At 56.6% G+C, this 21,657-nt stretch overlaps 1 protein-coding gene across 2 annotated transcripts; it reads right to left on the bottom strand.

The window, feature by feature from the left end:
• Nucleotides 1-1,055: 1,055 nt before the first annotated feature.
• Nucleotides 1,056-21,447, bottom strand: PLCD3 (phospholipase C delta 3). 2 transcript variants are annotated; one of them, XM_065910509.1, is made up of 15 exons: nt 21,198-21,447; nt 9,883-10,044; nt 9,557-9,785; nt 9,062-9,191; nt 7,993-8,221; nt 7,315-7,516; nt 7,005-7,149; nt 6,042-6,194; nt 4,652-4,780; nt 4,370-4,520; nt 3,455-3,571; nt 2,434-2,600; nt 2,151-2,286; nt 1,887-2,036; nt 1,056-1,689 (listed from the first exon to the last, which is right to left on the bottom strand). In XM_065910509.1, exons 1-15 carry the CDS (start codon nt 21,346-21,348, stop codon nt 1,601-1,603), a joined length of 2,340 nt encoding a protein of 779 aa, XP_065766581.1. In that variant the 5' UTR covers nt 21,349-21,447; the 3' UTR covers nt 1,056-1,600. The 2 variants fall into 2 exon arrangements, with proteins under 2 accessions (XP_065766581.1, XP_065766582.1); XM_065910510.1 differs by lacking the exon at nt 21,198-21,447 and adding an exon at nt 16,900-17,042.
• Nucleotides 21,448-21,657: the final 210 nt, after the last annotated feature.

The raw sequence follows: 21,657 nt of genomic DNA, 5'->3' as shown, positions 1-21,657 counted from the left end.
CCGGCCCAGATCCCAACCAGACCAGGCCCTGTGGGGGCAGGACACCTTTATTAGTTGCTCTTGACAGCCTCACACTGGACCTGGGGCCTCGCCCTGCCCCCACCGTGGGGCTGCAGTTTGGCCGCCTGGCTCTTCCCACAGGCCTAAGACTGTGCACCCAGACTACTGGCCCATTCCTTCATGGTTCCTGGATGGTGGGGGCGGGGGGCGTCTGGGCCCCTTCAGGGTCTAGTGTCTTCTTTCAGATGCACAGATTCATCAGAACCAAAGGCCCTCCTCAGTGTAAACAGAGTAGGGTGAGGCCATCACTCTGCATCAGGTCCTGGGGTGGCAGGAAGGTGGAGACGGCCCAGCCCTGGGTTCTGCGGAGCAGCATCCAGCCCAGCCCAGCCCAGCCCCAGGCCGCCCTCCGGGAAACGGGCACCAAGCTCTGTGCTGTTCAGTGTTGGTCCTACTGCCTCAAGAAACCCCAGACGCCAGGGCTCCACGCTTCATCCCAGAAAGTCACTTTCTGATGGATTTCCTCCAGATTCTGTCATCTGTAGTGTGGGCACGCTCTCCCAGCACCTCTAGGGGCGCCTGAGCAGCCCCCTGCTTCTCAGGCCTTTGTCCAAAAAAAGCTGCTCGGCTGGTGGAAGGACAGTCCCAGGTCTCTGGGATTCGTCTACTGTAGAGACAGGGGCCCTCGAACCCAGCTGAGCCTGGAAAGGGGGGACTCTGAAGTCCCTGAGTCCTGTCCCCACCCCGTTTAGGGCTACCACACTTGCACGCTGGCAGAAGCCCTCCTTGCCCGCCCCCTCACCATTCCAGATCCCCGGTGTGTTTCTTGGGGGGTGGCCTTGTGAACTGTTGTCCTCACAGTCTTGTGATGCTGGCAGCAGCTCTGAGCCAAGAGAGGTCAGGGCTATTTTGAGCTGTGGCAACCCCTCCAGTGCCCTGTCCATCTTAGACAAATGGCCCAGATGTGGGAAGAGGCCCAAGGGACACTCCCCCTGCCCCAGCCCTCCCCGAGGCCTGTGGATGTGGCCTCAGCGGTACTCAGCGGGTGGCAGTGATAAAATAAACTTGCTTCTTTATTTTGTTCTACTGACCTCTCCAGGGCTCTTCTAAGACACAAGTTAGAAACTGACTCCTAGGTCTCCCCAGAGCTGAGCCTCCCTCCCTCCTTGCTTTAACAGGGGAAGGGAGCTCAGGTTCAAGAGCTAGAGAGGGAAGGAGGGCCTTAGCGGGTGGCTAATGCCAAGGGAGGGAACGGGGGTTGGCTGGACTCCTCGTGGGAAGGAGGCTGCGATGACTCCGCTGGGGGGCAGAGTGGTCGAGGGTTCACAAGTCCCGCTCCCTAAGTCTCCTGGCAGCACCAGGCCTGGCTCTTCATAAGCCACGACGACCAGGTGGGCTGAGGCCATCTCACAGCCCAGAGCAAGAAGCAACTGCCCGTTCTTCAGGAGGGGTGCAGGCAGTCCCCAGCACCCAGTTGCGACCAGAGCCTGGCAGGCTCAGCAGGAGGCTGGAGGGGCTGGTCCTCCATCACCCCGTCCACTCTGGAGGGCGTGGGACACAGACTGGCACCTGCAGAACCCAGGGTGGCTCAGCCGCGCCGTCAGGAGCCCCGAATGCAGATGTGGACAAAGAGAGTGGCCGGTGACAGTGAGGCCCCGTCCTTGGAAAGCAGGTGGATGTGGCGGTACCCTGCGGGGAGGGTAGCCCCACGTCAGCTTCTCTGTCCACGGCCCCACATGGCCAGGCGTGTAGGGTGCAGACCGCAGCCCACCCCCGGGGTGGCCTGGCTCAGGGCAGGCTCTCGGAGGAAATGGGCGGCCCCAATGAACAGGGTCTTGGAGGCCTGGACACCCCATCCCTTTCCACCCCCACCAACCCCCACCAACCTTGCTTCAGACTGCTGAGAGGCAGCGTGAACTGGCCCACGAAGTCATTGGGGGAGGTGACATCATAATCCTCTACCACGAACCGGACCAACGCCAGCTCCGGAACCCGCAACTGGAACTGCAGGGTCTGCCCCCAGCGGGGGTTGAAGCCTAGGGCGCAGGCCTGGCAGTCAAGAGCCCGCAGGGCCAGCCCTGCACAGCACCTCCCTCCGCTCTCTGCGGTCCGCCCCTTACTCCCCAGACCCCAGCAGGGTCCCCACGCACCGTTGTTGAGCACATAGTTGGTCTCCTTGCGAGCACAGTCCGCGGGCACCCCGTGGATCTCAATGCGCACCAGCGGGTCCACAATGGAATTGGGCTTCTCGGCATTCAGCTTGGGCAGCTGCTGCGCCGTCAGCACCTGTGCGGGGAGAAGGGGGTGGGGGCTGCAGCCTGGCCCGAGGTGCTCACACCACCCTCCCGGGCCTTCCCCAGGTCTTCGTTGTCCTCGGGCTGGTGCCACCCCCGCAGAGGGGACCCCGGGCAGGGCATGGCCCAGGCCTCTGACCTGGACGGTGAGAGTCGTTCTGGGGGGCCCAGGACACTCAGGGTCAAAGGTTGTGTTGGGCTGCCGCAGACAGGCGGGTTTCAGGACGTAGCCGCACTGCCCGTTGACGAGGAAGCGCCCGGCATTGAGGTCCATCTCGTAACCCGGTGTCTGGAAGTTCAGGGCCACTGTGGACACAGCAGGGGCGGGCAGGGCCTCTTAGTGGCCCTCTCATCACTGCTCAGTCTCAGGGGCTCATTGCTCTTCCTGGAGACAGACTTTGTAAGGAGAGGACTTGGTTCTCTCCAGAGAGGGTCCCCCTGCCTGGGTGGGAGTACCACCCCACCATGGCTTGGGGGCATCATGGCAGCCAGGGGCCCAGTCCCCCTATCACCTGTACTTCATGGCTGGAATCCCTCAAGGCCAGAGAGAGGTTTCCCTAGCTTCCCCAAGGGGCACACTCCTCTCCTTTGGCGATGCTCATTGTCCTTCAGAGCCCACTCTCGTCAGTGTGGGCTTAGTAGGGACTGCTTCTGTGTGTGTGTGTGTGTGTGTGTGTTTATGTTAAGGGCACAAGGGAATGGAAGTGTTTTTCTGTCCTCAGCTGTGTCCAACTCTTCGCGACCCTATGGATGGCAGCCTTCCAGATTCCTGTGTCCATGGGATTCTCCAGGCAAGCAGACTGGAATGGGTTGCCATTTCCTTTTCTGGGGGGATCTTCCCGACCCAGGGATGGAACCTGCGTCTCTTGTGTCTCTGCATTGGCAGGCGGCTCCTTTACCACTAAGCCACCTGGGAAGCCCTTTTAATTTCTACCTTCATAAAAAAAATTGAGATTTTACACTGGCAAGAACCAACGACCCTGATTTGTGTTTCCCCACCTACCCTGTTGACAAGACTTTTAATAATCGTTATCTATGAGACTCATGTTTCCGACTTCTGGAAAGCCCCGTGGCCCCATCACTGCTGGGAACTCCATGGCTCCCAGAACCGCACCCCCATAAAGTGGCCCCCTATCCCCTCTTCTGCTGCCCCCACTCACCCAGCTGACAGCCCGAGTTCCACATCTCCTGGGGGCTGTAGTTGGCCGAGTTCATCCGCAGCCCCAGCGGGTAGACACGGGTCAGATGGCGGGCATTGTGCCTGACGAAGCTGTTCCCTGTAGGAGAGGTAGGGTGGTATTGTGGTGGCCGCTGGGGTATCACTCACTCACTGGGTGCCAGAGCCTGTCAGCCACCTTGCCTGCCCCCCACCACCTCCAGAGACCAGCTGGGAACAGGCAGAACTCCCATTGCCAGCTCCCGCTGCCCCCTTTCCTCATTCTCTCTGATGAGGGGGCGGGGGGTCCTCATGAGGAGGCTGCTGAAGTCCAGAGAGGCGCAGGGGACCCCCCCCCCACAGCCTGGCACTGCATCCCACCCGGAGCCCCCACATTCCCGACTCCGTGGGTGGAGCCCCTGGCCCCAGGCTGCAATCGTCTTTCATTGTTCAATCCACAAACACTCCTCCAGCCCCGCCTCGGGTTCCAGGAACCCTTCCGTGTATGTCATACCTCCAGGCCTTGGGACAACCTGCTTCTCCTGTCTGAAGTCCCCTCCCCATCTTCATCTGGCTGCTTCCTCCCCCCGCTGCAGGACTCCCCCAGCCTCTGTCAGACCCAGTGAATCACCCCGCACCGCAGTTATCCATCTGTGTCTGGCCCCGGACTAAGCTGTGAGTCCGTGAAGGCAGACATCAGTCTCCCTCGCCCCAGTGCCGTCTTCCTGCATGTACAGCTAGCCCGGTGCTGGACACTCGTTCCCTAAGCCCCTCTCTTCACTGCCCCCAAAGCCCTGTCACTCTCCTTTCCAGATCAACATTAGCGTCTCCCACCCACCCGGAGTCTCCAGGACCCCGGACCCGGAGTGCCGGTCCCCACCTCCCTCCTGCCTCAGATGCCCCGCATCCTGGCTCCCACCTGCCTCTCGGCTGAGCTTCTTGGCCTGGCGCTCGCTGAGGGAGCTGACGTGGCGGGGCTGGGGTGGAACCGGGGCAGGGCGCAGGGTCCGCAGGCGCGTGGCACAGCAGTACACGGCCAGCGCCGACAGCTCCGGGGAGATCTGCTTGGCCTGGGAGACACGCCTCAGCGGGGCTCTGCCCCCACCCACCAGCTCCAGCCCCTGGGTCCTCCCACCCCCCTTCTCGGCCACCTGTCCCCGAGCCCCACCCCGCGCTGGCCCACCTAGGCGGGCCCACTCACCCGCCGCCTCTGCTCTATGGCCCCCGCTCCCTCCTCTTCATCTTCCTCTTCATCCTCCTCCTCCCGGTCTGATAGGATTCGACCATCCTCACTCTTCTTCCCCTTCACTAGGATCCGGCCTTTCAGCCTCTGTAGATCCAACATGGAAGAATGACGTTCTCCTGCCCGTATATCATTCTATGTGTCAGTCTATCATTGAGACACCACCGTGTGAGGGGCTGGCTTGGGGTGGTGAGCAGGAAAAGAGACACACATGAGTGATGTTTCTAACAGGAAAAAACCTATGAGGGAAACATTCTATAGGACTATCCACAGGGGACTGGCTAATGAGATGCCTCCAAGCCTCTGAATACTGCAAGGCAGCCAATAAAATGAATGAGGCAGCTCAGGGTTGAAAGAGAAGGCGTTCTTTTCAAAAAAGGTCTCACATGAAAGAAGTGCGGATAGAACGTGTGTTCACATGATCTTCTTTGTCTATCACTTGAAAGAGAAGATCACTATGCATAGGTATATAGGTATACAGATGCATGGAAAGTTCTGGAAGAATATACAAGACACCATCGAAGGTGATCACTTCTTCAGAAATAGGACAAGGGGAGCAGAAATGGAAGAAAATCCATTTTTCATGGTGTATGCTCTATTTTTTCTTTTACCACATGTATGCTTTTTTTCATACTAATAAAAAAAGTCAAATCACACACAAAGGTGAACCCAGATTCCCTGTGTAATTTGGGATTGGGAATAGGAGGAGAGTTTTCTCCAAGAACCCCAAAAGGATAAATGTCCTGAAGAGGCAGATAAAATGCTCTGGGGTGTGGGAGAGAGGAAGATGGACCACTTGTGGCCAGAGCGCTGAGGCAGTTGCTAAGGCCACAGGAAGAGGCCCTTTACTGAGCTAGACTCTAAGCAGGTGGCGCTTGGTGAGCCCAGGTGGCTGGGACGCGAGCTCCAGGTGGAGAAGGCAGTGTCAAACAACGGGACGGCCAAGCCCGCGGGGACTCTGTGGGCAGCAGGCAGGGTGGGGAGGTCAGGCCAGGTCGTGGAGGGCCTTGCATGCCAGGGGCAAGGGTGGGAGGCATCTAGTCAAAATGGAAGGGAGACAAGTGACAAGACCACAGGGTGGCAGATGTCAGGTGAACGGTGACACAGGAGAAGGTTAGGGCAGAGAGGACTTTCCTGTCAGTCCAGTGGTTAAGACTACTCCGCACTTCCACTACAGGGGGCGTGGGTTCGATCCCTGGTCTGGGAACTAAGAACCTATATGCCACAAAAGGTGGCCAAAAACCCCCCAGAAAGTTAAGACAGAGGAGAAGGGTCCTGAACAAAGCTGGATGGTCAACCTTGGAGCCAGACCCTCCCCCCACCCAGGCTGGGGGTCTGAGAGCCTTACCTCTGGGGACGGCAGCTCCTCAGGATTCTGGGAGTCCAGGGTCTGCGTCACCAGCATGTCCCCCAGGATGGTGTGCAGGTGGCGGGCCATGGCAGCCTGCTGCTCCAGCCCGCAGTGGTTCTCAAGGGATAGGATGACTGGGTAGGGAGACACCTGTGAGGGGGAGGGGCAGCAGCTCAGAGACACTCGCCCCTTCCCAACAGGACCCCCACTACACCCAGCCCCCTACCCCCTTCAGGACAGGCAGGCAGATGTCTGGAGAACCCACTCCAGGGGAGACTGAGAGGGTGGATGTGGGACACACTGGGGTCAGTGTGTCCATGGAGGGGCAGAGGTCAGATCTGGGGCCACGGGGAGGGGGGTGGACTGTCTGGGGAGTTGAGAGTGGCTGCAGGAATGTTTTTTTTTTTTTAATAAATGTTATTTATATGTTAATGACACTGACCATGCCATTTAGGTTGCACGCTTTTCGTCCCAGCCCATTATTTGTTGATGGAAAGATTCCTATAGCTTGACACATGTGGCAATTTTACGCAGGTGCAATGTTGAGCTTCTCTTTTATGATTTCCTCTTTGTGAGTCACGATTAAAATGTCTTTCCCTACCCACACGGTTTCCTTCTGGAAATTTTATGATTTTCACACAATTACTAAACGTAAGGGTGGGAGAAGGGAGCCTCTCGTCCAGCTTTATTCCACCCCGCTGGCCAGCTGTCCCAGCAGCACTTGGTGAAAGTGAGTCTCTGGGAAGGGGTTTCTTTTGTTTTTTGTCTTGGCCACACTGCACAGCATGCAGGATCTTAGTTCCCCAGCCAGGAATTGAACTCATGCCCCTTGAAGTGGAAGCGTGGAGTCCTAACCACTGGACCACCAGGGAAGACCCAGGGGATTCTTTTGGAAGGACCGAGATCAGCCGGGGTTGCCGGCAAGGCTCTGGGGCTGAGTGTGGGGGTCCCGGGGCTCACCGTGAAGGCGTGCTCTCGCACTGTCTGGATCACATCTCGGAAGAGGATCTTGGAGGTGAGGGTGTGGCCGTGATAGATGACCGGCTCACCTCCTGGCCCCTCCCAGCAGTCCAGCTCCACACAGCGGCATCCCTGGGCAAAGGCCCTGCGGACAGACGGATGGACAAAGTATCTTGTGGGTGGCACAGAGCAGGGCAACGGACAGGCCTCCAGGTAGGCCCCAGGAAGCCCATGGTGGGAGCTGAGCCCCTTATCACCCCCAAACCGGCTCCCAGACCTGCTCACCTCCGCCACCCCCGCATCGTGGTACCTGACGTAGGCCTCTGTGCTGCTGGGTCCCCCGATCTGAGAGTCAGTCAGATAGGTGTTGTGGGAGGAGGAGATGAAGTAGTGGGCAAGAGGCTGGTCCATGTCCTGGAACACGCGTGTGTGGGCTGGGTCCAGGGCAGCCCCCTCAGGGGACAACAGGTACATCATGAAGCCATCCAGTGTCATCAGCTCATGCTGCTTGGCTGCAGAAAATGGGCAGAAGAGAGCATCAGGCTATGCAGGGACCCCTGTGTCTGGCCCCCAGAATCTCAAAGCTCACTCAACTTAGTAATAATGAGCACTTGTCTACTGACTGGACTCAATTATGCCTTTTTTTTCCTGGCTATGCCACACAGCTTCTGGAATCTCAGTTTCCCGACCAGGGATTGAACTCGGGCCCCACAGCAGTGAAATCCCAGAATCTTAACCACTAGACCACCACTAGACTCAAGGACTCCCGAGTTATGCCATTTAATTTCAACCCAATCCTGTGAGGAAGATACATTACTATGCCAGTTTACAGAGATGGTGGCTGAGTCTCAAAGAGGTGAGGTGAGCTGCCCAAGATGGTGCCCACAGTCAGGAACAGCAGAGCCCACTTAGCTGGGAAGCTAGACCTGTCAGACGCCAAGCCCCGGGCTGCGTTGGCCCCAACCCCATCTGTCAGACCCTTCTTCACCTTTCTCATTGAGCTCATAGGTGTGGATGAGCTGCTGGGCATGGGCCAGCGTGGCATCACGCTCGCCCTGGTCCTCCAGGAACTCCAGCAGCTCAGGGGCACTCAGCACGCGGTCCTCTCCCGAGTACCGATGGAAGATCTCCTCCAACTCAGGGCGTTTCAGCAGCCGCCGCAGAAACTCCTCGATCTCAGGCCCTTCCAGCCGCTCATTTTTGGAGTGGTCACACTCCTAGAGGGCAGGAGGGAGAGGCTCAGGGGAGGACAATGCCCTGGGAGAGCCGGGTGCTCTCACACCCATGCTCTGTACACACCCCCGTCATCCACCACGGCTGGGAAGGGAGGTGACGTCTCCCATTTCACAGGTGGGAAAACTGAGAGCTGGCGAGGCCGCAGGTCTCACTCAGACTCACGCAGCTGTTAAATCGCAAGGCTAGGGTTCTAAAGACGGTCTCTTGGGTTCAGGGCTTATCCCTCTGCCTGCCCCAAGAATCAAGATGGGGGAGGAAAAACTGTGAGCTTCAGGCAGGGCTGAGCCTCTGTGCTGGAGGCCCCGCTCTGGTGTGTACGCTGTACTGTTCTCACACGTCCACCCCAAGGTCAACGAGCAACGCAGAGCTGAGACGGCATGCGGTGCAGGCTCCGAGGCGCCGTCCGTCCAGGAGCACAGCGGCCATGGCCCCCCCGTCCTTCAGGGTCACACAGTCCGCGTGCTCCAACTGGGCCGTGGGTGCAGAGCCCACCCCTGGGGGCCCCTCCCACACGTAGGGTGTACACGGTCACGTGCGGAGGTGCTACACACGCCACAATGGAGGGGCTGTGCTCACATGTGTGCCCGTGAGCCCGAGGTCCTCGCCACCTGGGCTCTGCCTGAGGGTGAGGAAGGGGCTCTGGGCCCAGGCTCCCAACCTGGCTCAGTGGCTTCCCTGGTGAAAGCGTAGAGTAAGGCCCGGATGGAGCCTTTCTGCAGAAAGAGGCCACTCTCCACAAAAGCCTGCGGTGGGGGTGGGCGGGGGAACTGAGGACTCCCACGGCTGGGGGGGCAGAGATCAGAGTGGGGGCAGGTGCGCACCTTGAAGAGGCGGTAGGCGTACATGTCGTTCATGTCCACATTGACCATGCGGAGCAGGTTCTTGATTTCCTTGAAGCTCATCTGACTGTCCTGGTTGGAGTCTGCCCGGTGCAGATAGGAGTGGATCCAGGTGTGGGTGCTCAGGAAATACCCGCTAGAGGCTGGGCCCCGCCCCCAGCTGACAGGTAACTGACAGATAGCAATCTCCCCCGACTACACGCACATTCACCCCCTCCCGCCTGGGGGCCCCCAGTTCGGGAACTGTGCGTTCCCCTCAGCCTGTGAACTGCCTGAGCACCGAAGGAGCGCATCCTTTGTGGGACCCGGGCTCCCCAGAGGATGCCTGGCTGCCACCCTCAGTTCTGAAGACAAGGGCTGGGTCTCAAATCTAAAGGCCCCTAAGAGTGGAGCCACGCCTCCCCTGGGGCTGGGAGTCCTCCCGGCATGGGGCTGGCCCCCCTCCATGCCAGCCTGCCACACTCCCTGGGAGGATATTGGTCAAGGCGCTCGCGTTGGCTCATGGCTTCGAGGCGCGCACGCAGCTTGGCCAGACCACGCACCCAGCGCTGCGCCTCCTCGGCCGTGGGCGCCACCAGGTCCAGGTTCTTGCGGCGCCCCTTGAAGGCGATGGTGAGGCAGCGTGCCGGCTCGAAGGCGCCCCCGAAGTGCCGCAGGCCCTCGGACTGGTGGCCCTCGCGGATGGCATCGATGTGTTGGACGAAGACTGTGGAGAGGAACGGGCCGCGCGCGGCCGGGTCAGGGCGACGAGGCCAGGCCGCCACTGTCCCCAGCCCGCCCGTGCCCTCACCGGTCCCGCTCACAGATGTGCTGCGAAGGCGCACGCGGGATGCGCCGCTGGAACCACACGCTCATGCCGTCCTCCTGCAGCCGGTACAGCCGCTCCTTCTGCCAGGTCCGAGAGCGGATCTTGCAGAGACGGGAGCCCCGCAGCATGGCCCGCACGTCCTCATCCTCCGACAGGCCTGCGGGGATGGGAAACCATGGGCACCCTGGCCTCTGGCCCGCCCTCACGTTCCCCCTCAACCCACTCCCCAGCAGGGAGAAGCATCCTCCGGCCTCAAGTCTGGGCGGACTTCCCCAGGCGGCTCCTCCTCTCCAGGTCACGGAACTGGCTTTGGCTCTAGGCTTTTTGGCCCCAAGGCCTGTGTTTGATGTATCCCCCTGGAACCGGTGCCAGTAACAGCCTGGCCCTCCTCCCAAGCTTCCCCTGGAGGCCTTGAAGTGAAGAAGAAGTGAAGTCACTCAGTCATGTCCAACTGTTTGCAACCCTGTGGACTGTAGCCTACCAGGCTCCTCCGTCCATGGGATTCTCCAGGCAAGGATACTGGAGTGGGTTGCCATTTCCTTCTCCAGGGATCTTCCCGACCCAGGGATGGAACCCAGGTCGATTGCAGGCAGACCTGCATTGCGGGCAGACGCTTTACCGTCTGAGCCTCCAGGGAAGACACTGACTGGGGCTCCAGCCTGTTAAAGGTCACCTTTTCTGCCACTGCCCTCCAGGCTTCAAGCCTAGAATCTGCCATCAAGGGCCTTTTCCCTTGAGACAAAACTCTGACCATCAAGAGGGTTGTTTTTGTTTGATTGCTCAATCGTGTCCGACTCTTTACAACCCCATGGACTGCAGCATATGCCAGGCTTTCCTGTCCTTCACTATCTCCCGGAATTTGCTCAGACTCTTTTCATCCAACCATCATCAAGAGGGTAGTCTCATTATCCAACCTAAATCTTTCTTATTGCAACCCAAGCTCCTCACCTCTGCTTTCTCAAGGACAAGGAGGTCACTCTGGCTCCAGGGTCTCAGACCAAGCAGGCCAGGCCCAGCCCTGCTTTGGCCAGCCTGGGGCTGACCTCCAGATGCCCTGGTGAGGTCCAGCAGAAAGCATGATCTCTTGTGACACTGGGTATCCCCCTTGTCCAGACACTGTCACAACCCCACGGGCTCTCCAGTCATAGCGTCCCTCTTCCTTAATATGACAAAATATGACAAAATGCTTATAAGGCACCTACTACATGCCAGACTCCACTCATGTATTAACACACGGGAAAACAAGTGCAGAGATGCTTCAGGAACTTGCCAGAATTCCATGGCTGGGGAGTGGTGGAAACAGGCTTTAAACCCTGGAGGTCAGGCTTCAGCATCTTCACCCTTGGCCAGCACACTGACCCCCCTGCTCCTTCTTCTATCCGCTTTGCCCCTCCCTGCAACCATCCTGGGCCTGGGGACCTAGGGCAGAGCGGGATTCAGGGAGTCAAATCCCAGCTCTGTCACTTCTGTCACTTACACGGCCATGGTGGCATTACCCTGTGACTGCTCTAAGCCTCCAGTTCTCCATTCATAAAGTGGTGACCACAATAGTAGCTGCTGCAAAATCCAAAATTCAGTCCAGCGGCTGCCTGCTCCGTGGGGCCACTCCCTTTGCTTGGATGTGTCTCAGCAGGGGTCAAAATCAAAAGTTTGTGAGTCAGGGGACAATAGAATGGGTGGGAACCAGTCAAACTGTAGGGTCCACACCCTTTGGAAAGGACGGGGACAGCCAGGGGTGGATGTGGGCCCAGAGATTCCAGAGAACTGGAATCTGAATTTGTATGTGATGCCTCCAAATTTTTCAGTGTTGGCAATTAAATCAAATTGAAGTAAAAATCCCAAAACACCATTGTGTGTGCCAAAGGAAACAGGACAGTGGGCCTCTCTTCCTCCTTTTATTTTAACAAGCTCCCAGCACTGGGCTTGGCTTTAGGCTTCGTGCCCCATCCCTCAAGGACCCTGCTTGCCTGATTGCAAACTCTGACCTGAGGAATCAAGTCTAAATCCCTGCAACTGCATCTCCCTCTCTCTGGGAGCCTTTGTAGGATCCTTCTCCATCTCTTCTTCATATCAGAGTCCTTCAAGGACCAGCTCAGATACCACCTCCTCTAGGAAGCCTTCTCTGATTTATCTTCAAATGGGAGTTCCCCTTCCCTGACCACCAACGACACTTTTTACTTTAATTAAATCACCCCACCTAAATTGTAATTTCAGTGGATTTTTAATAAACTGAAGCACTGGGATGTCCTCACCCCAGGGCTTGTCCCAGAGCCAGGCTTGCAGTCGGTGTTTTCTGAAAGGGGAGGCAGATGGAGAGACAGCTGGGGGACTAAGTGCATTCTAGTCCCAGCCCTGAACCATCTGTCCCGACTTCTGAGCAGCAGCTTGGTGAGTCAGGGTTTCGCAACCCTGACTGTGCGTCAGAATCACCTGGAGAGGTTTCGAAAGTCATGACCCAGAGATTCTCGTTCAACAGGTGCAGGTTGGGGATTGGGTATCGGTACATCGGGTATCTGTCCTACCTTGTGGGACTTTCCTCATGGTCCAGTGGTTAAGAATCCATCTGCCAATGCAAGGGACACAGGTTCAATCCCTGGTCGGGGAACTAAGATCCCATATGCTGTGGAGCCTGTGCACTCTGGAGCAGCTAAATGCAACTTCGAAACCCTTGTGCTGCAACTAGAGAGTCTGTGTGTGGCCAGGAGAGATCAGCATGATGCAACAACATTTCCCCATGCCATCACTAAGACCTGATGCAGCTGAATAAATATATAAAAAATAAATAAATAGAAGAGGCTATGGTCCCCCTTAGGGCCAATGTGTGACCCTAATGGCTCGAAGGGGTCTCCCTTTAAAATAAAGGAAGGAATAGAGGTCCATTGTCCTGGGGACTTCGGCCTTCTGGAAGGGTCGATGGCCACTCAATGCCACCTAGCCAGGAAGGGGAGGTGGAACCCTCCTGCTTCCAGACAAAGAGCTAGAACATGGCGTGTGTCAGGCCAAGAGACTCACCAGACCCTCAGTCCCCTATCCTCATATCTGGACAACCCCTGCATTCTCTCTTCCTGAGGGTGGGGGGCAGGGCAGTCAGGGGGCCCTGCAGTGCCACCGGGGCTGAGCCCACCCCTTCTCGACCTTCTCAGCTGTGGGAAAGGGGACTTCTCATTTCCATGACAACTAAGCTCTGGAGCTGGAGCCACCTCTCCTGACCCGGCCAGCCCTGTGATGCCAAGCCCAGAGTTGGGGGGCGGGGAGGAGGGGCGCTGGTGAATGACTAAGGCCGGAAATGGAGGTGAGTCACCGTCACCATCACCGAGGGCCTGTTTTGTCCAGGGCCTGTTTTCTGGACAAAGGCAGAGAAAGGCAGCCTGAACTCCTGACTGGCCCCCCCAGAGGGACAGATTCCCACGTTGAGGTGGGCCCTTCTCCTGGCCCTCACGCCAGCTCCCCAAGAGCCTGTTTCGGGAAGGGGTGATATTCCATTCTGCACGCCCTCCCAGCAAGGGCCCCCAGATCACACTGCCCCTTGGACCACACTGTCCTCCAACCACACTGCCAGTGGAAAGGCTTCACAGAACGAGGGTGAAGGGCCAGGCTGGACCAGGTGCTGAGCAATTTTTCCATTGCTTGAGTTTCTGAACTCTGGGATAGTGAGAGGTAGGGGGTGTCAGACAAGGCAGGCAGAGGTAAGGAGGTGAGGTCAGGAGGAGGGTCCAAGCTCTGCGCAGTGATCCTGGGAGGGGCCTGTCCCTCTGCCTAGCCGCCCAGTAAACATTTTTCAGTCCTGCCAGACCCAAACCCACAGATGTTTCCTGGACCTCATTCCTATTCACTTGGAGCAGGTTCACAAGGAGCCTACTTCCTGCAGTTTCCGTGGGTTCTTTATCTATCCATTTCTGCCTATCTATCCATTTCTGGAGTGGGGCTGGGCCAGCACCACGGCCACCTCGACCGAGCAGGTTGGGGAACAATCATGAAATAATAGTAGTGAAAATGAGAACAATCAGTAGCCAAAAGGTGGAATGAACCCAAGTGTCTATCAGCAGATAAATGGATAAGTGAAATGTGGTCTTTCCATTCGGTGGGATATTATTCAGCCGTATAAAGAGTGAAGTCTACCTCCAACTAATAAAAAAAAAAATTTTTTTTTAAATAAAAAAAAAAAAAAAAAAAAAGAGTGAAGTCTGATCTCTGCAAAGTACGACATGGATGAACTTTGACAACATTATGCTAAGTGAAATAAGCCAGACCCAGAAGGACAAACATACGATTCCATTTACATGAGGGACCTAGAACAGTCAAATCCACAGAAACATTTTATATCATTATACCTCAATTTAAAAAATTCAGAGACAGAAAGTAAATTAGAGGTTACCAGGGATTTCAGAAAGGGACAATCAGGGAATTATGGCCCAATGGTTACAGAGCTTCTGTTTAGGGTGACGGGAAAGTTTTGGAAATAGCACAACATTGTCAATGTAATTAATGCCACTCAATTACCTGCTTCAAAATGGTTTACATGCCCAATTTTATGTTATATATATTTGAGAACAATTTTTAGAAATAAAGGGACTTCCCTGGTGGTCCAGTGGTTAGCATTCCGTGCTCCCAATGCAGGGGGCACGAGTTCAATCCCTGGTGGGGAAACTAAGATCTCACATGCCACATGGCACAGCCCAAAATAACGTTAATAATAATGTAATATGCCAGGAGGGGCTTCCCAGCTGGCTCAGTGTGTAAGGAATCCACCTGCAATGCAGGAGATGCAGGTTCAGTCCCTGGGCAGGGAAGATCCCTTGGAGGAGGGCATGGAAACCCACTCAAGTTTTCTTGTCTGGAGGACCCCATGGGCAGAGGAGCCTGGTGGGCTACAGTCCATAAGGTCACAAAGAGTTGGACAAGACTGAAGCGACTGAGCACGCATGCCAGAAACCACCATGCACTTTAAATGGCTGAATTAATTCTCAATAAAGCTGTTAAAGAGGCAGCTAATGAATTCGTTCAGGGTTGCAGGATCGGTAAGTGGTGGAGCTGGAGTGTGTTGAGAACTGGGGAGGAAGCTCACCCAAAGGGTTCTACGGGGCTGAACCCTGATCCACCTGGAGCCCGTCCACAGGGAGCTTGAAATAAATGATATAAAGAAGAAGGAAACTGACGCAACGCCTGGGAAGGAAGATGGTTAATTTGCTCCATCCCTGCTTCTCAGTCTCAGGGCCTCCAGCTGGTTCTGTCTCCTGTTCAGCCCACTGTCATCAGCTCGGGCTCAGACATCTTCCCTGAGCTGAAGGCTCACCTCTGCCCCCAGAGAGGGACCGGCAGGTGGTGGGAAATGCGCAGCCCCACAGTTTTCCAGCGACCACCTTTGGCCTGGGCAGTTCAGGCTGTGTATGGTCGGGGGGCCAGAGGGGTTCTGTGGCCAAGGCTGGGGGTGGGGCAGAAATCTGCCTCAGCAACAGAGTTGGAAGAGGCTGTGGGAGGCCAAGTTCATCTCTGGCCCTTAAATCCCACCCTTCTGGACTTCCCCGGTGGCTCATTGGAAGAGAATCTGCCTGCCAATGCAGGAGACGCAGGTTAAATCCCTGATCTGGGAAGATCCCACACGCAGCAGAGCAACTAAGCCCGTGAGCCACAAAACTACTGAGTCTGTGCTCTGGAGCCCGGGAGCTGCAACTACTGCGCCCACACACCCTAGAGCCCGTGCTCCGAAGCAAGCGATGACACCGCAATGAGAAGCCTGCACACCACAACTAGATAGTAGCCCCTTCTTGACATATCTAGAGAAAGCCCTCGCACAGCAACCAAGACCCAGCGCAGCCAAAAACAAATACATTTTTTTTCTTTTTTAAAAACAAATACATTTTGTTTAATGTTTAAAAAAAAAACACTCGGGGAGGGAGGTGGGAGGGGGGATCGGGATGGGGAATACATGTAACTATATGGCTGATTCATGTCAATGTATGACAAAACCCACTGAAATGTTGTAAAGTGATTGGCCTCCAACTAATAAAATAATATTAAAAAAAAAAAAAAATAAAATAAAAAAAATAAAAATAAAAAAAAAAAAAAAAAAACACTCCACCCTTCTCATAGATGGGCCACTGAAGGTCAGAGAGGACGAGCCATGTATGCCGAACAGTGTGGGTGGCCCAAGGCAGGGGCGGATGTAAGGACTGTGTAGGGGGCAGGGGTGAGAGGTGCTGTGTGGTCACGGGGTGTATATGCAGGCCAGGGTGTGTAAGGACTGAAGGTGTGTGTATGCATATATGGTGTGTGCACCTGTTGCGGGGGCAGGGGTGGTCGGCAGGTGGGAGGAAGGTGATTCGCTTGGTATGGAAACTAGGCAGTGTGTGTGTGTGTGTGTCTGTGTGTGTGCGCGCACACACACCAGTGCACTCAGGAAGGGCACACAGGACTCCAGCAGGAATGTGAGACATGCAGACAAGAGCGACAGACTGCCGTCAGCTTCACGTCAACAGGGGCAGGGAGGAGAGCAGCCTTTCATGGTGACTGAGGCCATGAGGCTCTGGGAGGGGACAGGCAACAGTGCGGGGTCTCAAACACCTTCCCACCCAAATCCCCGAGCCAGCAGGCAGCCCCACACCTTGGGTACCAAGTGAGTCCCCCTCACCCAGGCTGGCTGCCACACCCAAGGCGAGAACTCAGTGGAGCTCAGTGCCAGAAACCATAATGTTCCCTGAAACATCAACAAAGTCAGGGAAGGGTGGCGGGGCTCCCCTGGTCCAGGCGGACACAGTGCTGTGAAGGTGTCGTCACCTTTCTCAGCCAGACCAGGGGTGAAGGCTGTTTGGGGGCTGAGATGGGAGAGAGGGGCTCCCCAGAGCTGAAGAAGGAGAAGAGGTGACGGGCCCTCAGTGCAGGAAAGAGCCAGCCCCTCAGCCCTGCCTGGCACACCCCAGCCCTCCCCACCACCCAGGGCAGGCATCTGCCTGGACCAGGGGCTTCTCAGAAGACCCCCACCAGCTGCCAACCTCCCCCCGGGAGCCCCACTCACCCTGCAGGACATGTTCTGGGCAGACCGTGGGGAGAGCACGCTTGCCCTGTGGCATTTGGTGGTGTTTGCACACTGGAGAGGGAAGGGAGCAACTTCTGCCCACTCAGTGCTCTGCTCCGGGGGATTAGGCGTGGGGTGGAGCAACTGGGGCTCTGGGGTGGCAGGGCTGTCAGGCAAAACTCCGTATGCCCAGTTAAACAGCGATTTCAGATAACAACAAATAATAATTTAGTATCAGTATGTCCCAAATTATGTGTGGTTTATCTGAAAAGTGCATATAACTGGGCATCCTATATTTTGGGGGGCAGCCCTATGAGGACACCCCCTGGAGGTTAGCAGAGTCAATATGGGGGAGGGGTGAAGCAGGTCCCTCCCCACCAGGCTTAAATCACTCATCCATTCATTGTGTTAGGAGCTGGGACTCTGGGCAGACTTCCTGGGTTCAAATCCTCAAATCCTCTCTTAGCTATAAATACTTCTGAGCTTTGAATCCTGGGCCAAGTTACTGAACCTCTCTAAATCTCAGATTTCTCACTTGAAAAATGAGGTTAGGGATTTCCCCAGTGGCTAAGACTTTGTGCTTCCAAGGCAGGGGGTGCAGGTTCGATCCCTGGTCAGGGAACTAGACCCCACATGGCACAGTTAAGAGGTCTCATGGCACAACTAAAGATCCCACTTGCCGCAACTAAGACCTGGTGCAAATAAATAAACATTTTAAAATAAAATACAATGAAGCTAATGGTTACACCTACTTCATACGGTTGTGACATTAAATGAGCTAGTAAGTGAAAAGCACCCCCCCTCCACCTCGAGCCTCCCATGTCACATGGGGACAGCTCAGCACCTTCCCCGGGGATGGAGAGGATTAAACAGGATCAGGGCTGCTGTGTGCTCAGCACTGCACGGTGCTCCCGTCTCCTCTTTGGTTCAACTCTTCCCTGGCTTCCCAGGAACAGGTCGGGCCAGCAGCCCAGCGCTGGGGCAGGGGGCTGGAGCAGGCTGGACCCCGTGCTCCACAAATACTCCCACTCAACATGGGGGCTGCCTCCCTCCCCCTTCATCTTAGTTCCTCCCAGTATGGCCCTCCAAGCCCTTTCTTTTCCTTGAGCCCCTCTGAGCCTTGACTCTGAGCCACTCCCTGCCCTGGCCTCTTGACCGGATTTGAAAGAAAATCTGCTCTGTTGGACTAAGGGGTGGGGCTTCCCTGGTGGCTCAGTGATAAAGAATCTACCGCAGTCAAGAGACCGCCTATGATGCAGGAGACCCAGGTTTTATCCCTGAGTCATGAAGATACCCTGGAGAAGAAAATGGCGAACCACTCCAATATTCCTGCCCTGGAACAGTCCACGATGTCACAAGAGTCGGACACAACTGAGCGACTCAACCACCACCAAGGGGTGTGGAGAAGGCGGTGACCAGGCCCGGCCCTGAGATCATTCTGGGAGAGGCAGCAGCCACAGGGGTCGCATCGAAAGCTATGTGGGTGGTCGACACAGGTCTTGGCCTTGTGGGCCTGAGCAGCTGGGCCCCAGGACACCTGGGTTTCGCCTCCACCCTGTTCCTGGACTCAGCGAGGCCTGGGGAAGGGGCATTCCCCATGGAGTTGACATTCCTCTCTGAGAAGGCAGTCACTCAACAGGATGGTGCAACAGCCAAGGGGAGGGAGGGTGCCCAGGTGACACTGTGACACCCACATAGTGCCCAAGAGTGTCACTGTCCACAGGGTGCCCGGAACTCCCGTGCAGCCTTACTCAGCCACAGGGCACTGAGTCTTGGGCTCAGCGCTAATTACTTGTCTACAAGTGTTTCCTAGACTCTCCTCTCCCCCAGGGCTAGGTATTCTCCATCTCTGAAGCCCCAGCCCTGGCACAACACCCTGGCACCCCGATGTGAAGTCACTCAGTCGTGTCCAACTCTTTGCAACCTCATGGACTGTAGCCTGCCAGGCTCCTCCATCCATGGGACTTTCCAGGTCAGAATAATGGAGTGGGTTGCCATTTCCTTCTTCAGGGGATCTTCCCAACCCAGGGATTGAAACTAGGTCTCATGCAGTGCAAGCAGACTCCTTAGGATCTGAGCCACGGGGCTTGCTTGGCAAATGTGTGCGGAATGAGGAGACAGGCAGGTGGGCAGGATGGTCACCTCGACCCTCCCATGGCAAATGTAACCCTCGAGGGCGGCTGACTCCCGGGGCTGCTTCTCAGGCCTAACGCCAGCCCTTGGCTGTCTCCGCAGCACCTCAGCTCCCCATGGGCATCGTCCTCTCCACCACTGCCCTGTAAACCAGAGGATGACGACAGACATCTCCCAGATCCCGTCGACAGCAGAGCCCAGCTCAGTCCACCTCCCCGTCGTCCTGGAATCCGTTCTGGTTCCACAGCTCACATCTGAGCCTCCCCCCCACCACTTTGCCCAACTGACCCCTCAGCCTCCCTCCGGTGGGGCTCCCTGTTTTACCCCTGTGTTCATCCAACCCACCCTTACCCTACACAGTTCCTGCTCTCCTCTTGCCTAAGACCTTTCCTGAGCTCCTGACATCCTCCAGAGAGAGGGGCCTCGAGGATCCAGTCTCCCCCTGCCTCTCCGCTTTGGCCTCACTCTAGCCTCCCTCCAGCTTCGGGGTGCAGTCAGGGCTCCCCAGCCTCTTGCTCTATCCTTCAGAGCCTTGTTTCTTGGTTTCGTTGTCTGACACCCTTGCTGGTGCTTCAGCTCTCTGAGGGCCAGGGCTGTGTCTGTCTTGTTTGTTGCTGAATCCCTAGGGCAGAGCATACTACAGGCACTCAATAAATGTTGGCTGAATGCATGTGTGATTGATGAAGCGTAGGGCAGAGCGCACGTCTTCTGTGTTTATAAGGAGAGTGCCAGTCACAGTGATCAGAACACAGCGCTCAACAAATTCAGGTCAAATGAAAGGAGGTAGAAATAAGAACAAAACAATGGAGGACAGAGAAAGTGAGACCAGAAGGACTGCCCTGGCAGTCCATTGGTTAAGACTCCACACTTCCAATGCAGGGCACATGGGTTCAACTCCTGGTCTGGGAACTAGATCTTACATGCCCTGTGGCTGTAAGAGAAGGTAAGACTGGCGAGTGAGACCTCTGCATTTTACCCCAAGATTCACACAGGTCTTCAGGCAACCCTGTCCTTCTACTCCCTCAGCCCCACCTCTAGCCTCTCCATCATTAACTATTCTACTGACCATAGCTCTCCTACCCCACTTCAGTTTTACAGTACTTTACATTGTATAAAATACTCTCACAGGGACGTCCCTGGTGGTCCAGCGGTAAGACTCTGTAAGACTCTGGCCCCTTTGCAGGGGCCAGGGTTTGATCTCTGGTCAGAGAACTAGATCCCATGTGTCACAACTAAAGATTTCACACGCCACAACTAAAGCGCCTGTGCACCACAAACTAAGGCTTGGTGCTGCCAAATAAATAATAAGATAAATAAAAATAAATGCTAAACAATAACTTTCACACACACGCCCCCTCATTCCAGCCCTCAACCCCCACTCAGTCCCACTTTGCCCAGATTCTGAAAGGGTACCAGGGGCAGTGTGGGGGTACACGCCAACCTTTGCCATCTACTAGCTCTATGGTCATGGGCAAGAATACCTCATCTGTGAATACCACCTACCTCTCAGGAAGGTGAAGAAGACTGACCGGCACCATATCCCTAGTCACCCAGTGCTGGCCTGCATCTAGGAGATGCTTGATAAACCACAATTGCATTCCGTTCCCCCACGACTTCCCTCAAATCTAACAAGGCAACTTTGGCTTTCTGACCCAAAGGTCAGTGTTCTCACCAGTTAGACCAGTTCTACCAGTGCTCTAGTCCCAGTGGGGGCTGTAGGGTTGGAAGATCGGCATGAGACGCCAGCCTCTTCCACAATCTCATACCTTAAGGGGCCCAAGAATCCAGGATGCCCTGAGCGCTCAAAGACCCTAGAAAGTACAGGGTGTCCGGGAGGGGGTGACGGGCATCCAAAACCTGTCTCTCCCTTTCTACTCCCCCAACCTTCTCGGACCCCAGTCCGCAGCCCTCGTCCAAACTCCCACTCCATACTCCCAGAAGTCGTCCTGGGAGCCTCGCTCAGACCCGGGACCTCGGGTGACCCCAGGTGTGACACTCCACCCCGCCCCCCGCTGGAACGGCGCTGGCCTTCCATCCCTCGCCAAACTCCCCACATCCCTACTGGGAAGCCCACGAACGGCTCGCCGGAACACCCCGATCTTCCCAAGATGCGGCCCCCGGGGCGCGTCCGCGCCCACCCGGAGCCACCCCGGCCGCTCACTGACCCATCTTCTTCAGCGCCCGCAGCCCGGGCCTCTTGGTGCTGGCGTCTTGGGATGCGGGCGGGGACGGGTGCCCTACGGACGTTGCGACCTGGGCCGGGACCAGGGGCTCCTCGGGCTGCCGCCCGCGGCTCCTCCAACTACCGCACAGCATGGTCGGGGGTCCGGGGTCCGGGCCGGGCCCGGCCTGGGGTCAGCGCTCACGGTGCGGAGCGGAGAAACTTAGCGGCGCCGGGAGCGAGTCTGGAGGAGGAGGTGTCGGGAGGAGGGAGAAAGGGAGGGACGAGGGTCAAGGAAGGAGGGACCTAGAGCGAGAGGGCGGGGCCGAGGACAGCGCGGGGGCGGCGCGAGGCGGCGGCAAGGGGGGCGGTGACCCTCGGCGGGGAGCGGGGCACTGGTGCACAAGTGGGGAGGCGACCTGGCCCGCGCCCCCGAGTCTCCGCGCTCGCCGTCTGCTCCTGAG

The sequence above is a fragment of the Muntiacus reevesi genome, chromosome 18 (genome assembly GCF_963930625.1).
Source record: "Muntiacus reevesi chromosome 18, mMunRee1.1, whole genome shotgun sequence".
Classification (NCBI taxonomy): domain Eukaryota; kingdom Metazoa; phylum Chordata; class Mammalia; order Artiodactyla; family Cervidae; genus Muntiacus; species Muntiacus reevesi.
Note: the sequence above shows the minus strand (reverse complement) of the source record. Positions and strands in the feature narration are given on the sequence as shown.